Genomic DNA, 5,821 nt, shown 5'->3' with positions numbered 1-5,821 from the left:
CGTTGACTTTTGACGGTGGAGATTCAATTACGAATTAATCGACATATAAAAGTCAAATTCAACGAATACGTAAGATCATTCATTAGAACTTAATCGTTATGGTTTAATGCACGTCTCCTTTCAAGTTATTATTCCTCGTTTTTAGACGTCGACTACAGCGAAAACAAAGCGTGTTATTTTGCGTTGACGGTTTAGTGGTCTAAAGTACATGGGAGTGTTTTCGACGACCACTAAATAACTCTTGTCATTGTTGACGATAAAACAAAATAATTTGTCTTTTTCTCACAACTTGTTCAATCGAATTATTTTCCATCCTGGAAAAAATTTCTCAATTATTTATGTAGCTGACTTAGGACTTTTAATAAGTGGCTCATATTGTCATATATACTCATATGCATAGCTTGATATCTAAAGAAAACGCTCTTTCTTTTGGACAGTAAGAAGAAAAATGGAGAGACATTGTGTGTTTATTGCCACCTTTTTGCTGATACTTCATCTTGTTCAAGCTCAAAATCAAACTGGTACGCACAAATTTGTTGATTTAATCGATATATGTGTTGTTAAACGGTTTCTTAGTTGATACGTTATTATTTTTTCATCTATTGTCTTATATATTAGGATTCATTAGTGTGGATTGTGGTTTATCCCCTCTTGAGTCTCCTTACGATGCACCACAAACGGGTTTAACATATACATCAGATGCCGATTTAGTAAACAGTGGGAAAACCGGTAGACTCGCTAAGGAATACGAACCGTTCGTCGATAAGCCGACTTTGACACTGAGATACTTTCCAGAGGGAGTACGAAACTGCTACAATCTAAATGTCACCCGCGACACCAACTATTTGATTAAGGCCACATTTTTATATGGAAATTACGATGGTCTTAATGTTGGGCCAAACTTCAACCTTTACCTCGGTCCGAATTTGTGGACAATGGTGAGTAGCAATGACACTATAGAGGAGATCATCCATGTGACCAAATCCAACACTTTACAGGTGTGTCTTGTTAAGACGGGAATAAGTATACCTTTTATAAATATGTTGGAGCTACGACCGATGAAGAAAAATATGTACGTTACTCAAAGCGGTTCACTGAAGTATCTATTCAGGGGGTACATTAGCAACTCAAGTACTCGTATAAGGTACATAAACATATGTCTCGATTAGTTGTTTGCATAAATATGTTATCTAAAATTCATTTTCTATACAAAACAAAAATATCAACTGATCTTCTCAAGAAATATTATTTATTTTTAAACAATTTTAAAAACATTTATAAATGTAAACAGAAACTACTATTTCACATGTCAATAGTCGTTGTGTTTGAAACGATGGAGGAAAGCCATATGTCAGATTAGTAATGTGATCTAATACATGATTGTGCAGGTTCCCGGATGATGTCTATGACCGTAAATGGTACCCACTCTTTGACGACTCATGGACACAAGTAACTACGAATCTCAAAGTAAACACAAGTATTATTTATGAACTACCGCAAAGTGTAATGTCAAAAGCCGCAACACCAATTAAGGCTAACGAGACCTTGAACATTACATGGACAGTAGAGCCTCCTACTACACAGTTTTACTCTTACATACACATTGCAGAGCTTCAGACTCTAAGGGCTAACGATACAAGGGAATTCAATGTGACACTAAATGGAGAATATAGTTTTGGACCTTTTAGTCCTATACCTCTAAAAACCTTATCCATAGTCGACTTAAGCCCAGAGCAATGCGATGGAGGGAGATGCATTTTGCAGGTTGTGAAGACACTCAAATCTACCCTTCCTCCTTTACTTAATGCTATCGAGGCTTTCACCGTGATTAATTTCCCGCAGATGGAGACAAATGGAGATGATGGTATGTCAATATTTACATTCTATATCTTATCTACAAAGCTTTGCGTTTTATGTTTTGATTCTTGATAACATCAACCTTTACAGTTTCTGCTATCAAGAATGTTCAAGATACTTATGGATTGAGTAAAATTAGTTGGCAAGGAGATCCATGTGTCCCCAAACAGTTTTTGTGGGATGGTCTAAACTGCAACAATTCAGATATTTCTACGCCACCAATAATCACTTCCTTGTGAGATAAATCCTTCAATACAATTTGTATCAATTTTTTGAATCATGTCAATTTTAAACTAATATCTTACACTTTTTTTTTTCTCTAGAGACTTATCTTCAAGTGGACTAACTGGGATCATCACCAAAGCCATTCAGAATCTAACTCACCTGCAAGAACTGTAAGTATCTCAACGGTTCACCAAACCTCAATTTTGTTTGTCCTATGGAAATGAATAACATTTGACGGCTTGGTTCTTCGTTGTTACTGGTAGGGACTTGTCAGATAACAATTTGACTGGAGAAATACCAGAATTTTTAGGCGACATAAAATCACTCTTGGTCATGTAAGTTTATAATGAGACAATACAAATTATTATTTTCTTTTGGTTAAACTTTCTTAAAATAGTCTTGACTCTTTGTCTACTCCAACAGAAACTTAAGTGGAAATAATATCAGTGGCTTAGTTCCTTCATCACTTCTTCAGAAGAAAGGAATGAAGTTAAAGTAAACTATTTTTTTCTTTTGATTGTTATCATTCCGATTGATGGAATTGAGTATCTTTAACAACACTAACATTTTGCAGTGTCGAAGGCAACCCTCATCTTCGTTGCACAACGGGTTCGTGTGACAACAAAGAAGAGGATAGACATAAGAATAGGAGCATTATAGTGCCAGTGGTCGCAACAATTGCTTCAATAGCTGTTCTTGTAGGTGCATTGGTTCTGTTTTTTATTCTTAGAAATAAAAATTCACCAAAATTTGAAGGTATATTATCAATATATAAGCCCAAACTTCATTCCTTTGTTAATATCACGTACATAAATATTAAACTTAGTACTCAGTCTGACTTCATTTTTTGGTTAAAACCCTTAGGGCCACCACCATCTTATATGCAAGCATCTTCTGAACAGGCGATAGTGACGAAAAATAGAAGGTTTACTTACTCACAAGTTGTGATAATGACAAATAACTTCCAAAGAATCCTTGGGAAAGGAGGATTTGGAATTGTTTATCATGGTTTCGTGAACGGTACAGAACAAGTAGCTGTTAAGATACTCTCTCATTCATCATCTCAGGGATATAAACAATTCAAAGCTGAGGTAAACTCTCCCCTTCATTACAATCTCAAACGAAAACATACAACTATTTCTAAAAAATTTAACTTGTAAGATTTGGTTTGGTTTTTAGGTAGAACTTCTTCTTAGAGTTCATCACAAGAACTTGGTCGGTCTTGTTGGATATTGCGACGAAGGGGAACACTTGGCTCTTATCTATGAATTCATGGCCAACGGAGATTTAAAGGAACATATGTCAGGTAAAAGCCAAAGATGATTGAATATCTTTTCCAGTTCTTTGTAGGTAACATAAGAATCAAACTTAATCCCTCTTTTTTCTTTTAAACCACAGGAACACCTAACCGTTTTATTTTGAATTGGGGAACTAGACTAAAAATAGTCGTCGAGTCTGCACAAGGTTGGTTTAGAGATTAACCCCTAATAGTTCCCATTGTTTGTTTATTTGCTATTAGTTAAAATGATTGTTGTGGCCTAGGACTTGAGTACTTGCATAACGGATGCAAACCACCAATGGTTCATAGAGATGTCAAAACCACAAATATATTGTTGAACGAACATTTCCAAGCAAAACTAGCTGATTTTGGGCTTTCAAGATCATTTCCAATTGAAGGTGAAACTCATGTGTCAACAGTTGTTGCTGGAACTCCTGGATATCTCGATCCCGAGTAAGTATTATTGCTTGAAATATTCTGTATTTTTTTAACGAGAAAGGAACTTTATATATTTTTGTTATGTATTTTGTTTTCCAGATACTATAGAACAAATTGGTTGACAGAGAAGAGTGATGTTTATAGTTTCGGGATTGTATTGTTGGAGATCATCACAAACCGACCCGTGATCGACCAAAGCCGTGAAAAGCCACATATAGCAGAATGGGTAGGAGTACTGCTTACAAAAGGAGACATTAAGAGCATTATGGATCCAAGTCTGAATGAAGATTACGATTCTAGTTCTGTTTGGAAAGCTGTTGAATTAGCAATGTGTTGTCTAAATCCTTCTTCAGCGAGACGACCGACCATGTCCCAAGTTGTTATTGAATTAAACGAGTGTCTGGCATCTGAAAATGCAAGGCGAGGAGTGAGTCGGGACATGGAATCGAAGAGTTCTATAGACGTCAGCTTGACCTTCGATACCGAAGTGAGCCCAACGGCTAGATAATTTACATAAATAATTATTTCGCAGTATCACATGGATTTTTGTTTATCTATTTCTGTTTGATGTAAGTCAAATTTGTGTATCTTTGTTATTGAGCTATGAACTTCTTTATAAAATATATGTGAATAAAAGTTCCCGGTCTTTTTTTTTTTTCCTAATGTGATACTTCAGTCCAAATTCAGCTAAGAAATTATCCGAGGAAATGACGTTTAAAGAACTGTGGAAATTGCTTCAAATCGAAACAGAAAAATCAAAGTCTTTGTTTATGTTTGAGTAAATCAATAAGATAGGGAGAAAATAATGTGTCTGGTTTCACAACAGAGTAAAACAGAGGGAACTAAAAGACAGAGTTAGTGAACAAACAGAGGAGACAAGGACTCTGTTTTCAGATAAAATAAGATAAATTAGAGCAAAATAGAGCCTCTCTTCCGACAGGGTGATCAAATAGAAAATAACAAAACAGAGATTCCCTTTCAAACAGAGTGATTGAGGAAAACAGAGGAGAGAGACTCTGCTTCCACAAGAGTGATTGAATAAAACAGAGTAGCAGAGACTCTATTTTGCTATGTAAGTAAAACCCCTTGAATAGTTACTCGTAAAATGCTTAATCAATTGCATGTACAACAGAATTACACAAACATATATGAGCCGTAAAACTAGTTTTTCTTTTTCATATGTTTTGTGAGTGGTGTATTAGTAGATGGCATGTCCCGGTTTAAAACTTTAGTGACAACCTAAACCAGCATTTAAAGTATAAATTATGAGCCACTGTTTCAGTTCTTAAATTTCAACTCGAAACAATGCAGTGCAAACAAAGTCAAAGTCAATAACTAGATGAACTATAGAAGGTTGTGGTGGACCGTGGACACAAATCTCCTTCTTTGAGCGACCTTGGAGCAGGGAAGCCAAGTGTCCACGTCTTCTTATATTTTAAATCCGACTTCTACCTTGCCAACATATAAAATCTACCCAATTGATAAGTTTAAGAAATGCTTCAGGTTTTTTTTTTTTTTTCCAAGTAGAGGTGGATATTGCTGTTTAGAATCGAGTTTGGTTTTGTGCGGTTTGCGAGAAACTTCTCAAGCTCAAACGCTTTTATGTTTTCAGTCTGATTACGGTTTGATCATAATATATAATTATATGTACTTTCAGTCTGATTACGGTTTCGCTTATTATGGTTTAGTTCGGTTTGAGAAGAAACGTACCAGTCTAAAACACGATCACTTCTGTCAGGATAGGTATGATTTGATTTAGTTTAAGTTTATGCCCACCTCTAGTTTCAGGCTCTTCTTTATCATTTTGATGGCATTTACAACGTGTACGTAGTCTTCAACTTCTAAAAATAGATGTCAGAACTTTAAGATGACCAAGAGGGTTTGGAGTTGAACAACTCAATGAGTCAATGACTCTTTAGGACATGGTCGCATGGGAGAATCTTCGACCACCACTACTTTTTTGTGTCATCTTCTAATATTAAATTTCTCCCATATTGCTCTCAGCCGGCATCAGTTTACAGC

At 35.6% G+C, this 5,821-nt stretch overlaps 1 protein-coding gene across 1 annotated transcript; it reads left to right on the top strand.

Annotated features, from left to right (window-relative positions):
• The first annotated feature begins 354 nt into the window (after nucleotides 1-354).
• Nucleotides 355-4,437, top strand: LOC110225278 (probable LRR receptor-like serine/threonine-protein kinase At1g51820). Its single transcript, XM_021014605.1, has 13 exons — nucleotides 355-521; nucleotides 619-1,144; nucleotides 1,389-1,864; nucleotides 1,948-2,092; nucleotides 2,181-2,252; nucleotides 2,346-2,417; nucleotides 2,506-2,577; nucleotides 2,657-2,838; nucleotides 2,947-3,173; nucleotides 3,262-3,388; nucleotides 3,481-3,546; nucleotides 3,625-3,814; nucleotides 3,899-4,437. Exons 1-13 carry the CDS (start codon nucleotides 449-451, stop codon nucleotides 4,305-4,307), a joined length of 2,637 nt encoding a protein of 878 aa, XP_020870264.1. The 5' UTR covers nucleotides 355-448; the 3' UTR covers nucleotides 4,308-4,437.
• The last annotated feature ends 1,384 nt before the right edge of the window (nucleotides 4,438-5,821 follow it).

This window comes from Arabidopsis lyrata (assembly GCF_000004255.2).
Source record: "Arabidopsis lyrata subsp. lyrata unplaced genomic scaffold ARALYscaffold_1, whole genome shotgun sequence".
In the NCBI taxonomy this organism is placed as follows: Eukaryota; Viridiplantae; Streptophyta; class Magnoliopsida; order Brassicales; family Brassicaceae; genus Arabidopsis; species Arabidopsis lyrata.
The sequence above is the reverse complement of the archived record's forward strand: the minus strand, read 5'-3'. Positions and strand labels throughout refer to the sequence as shown.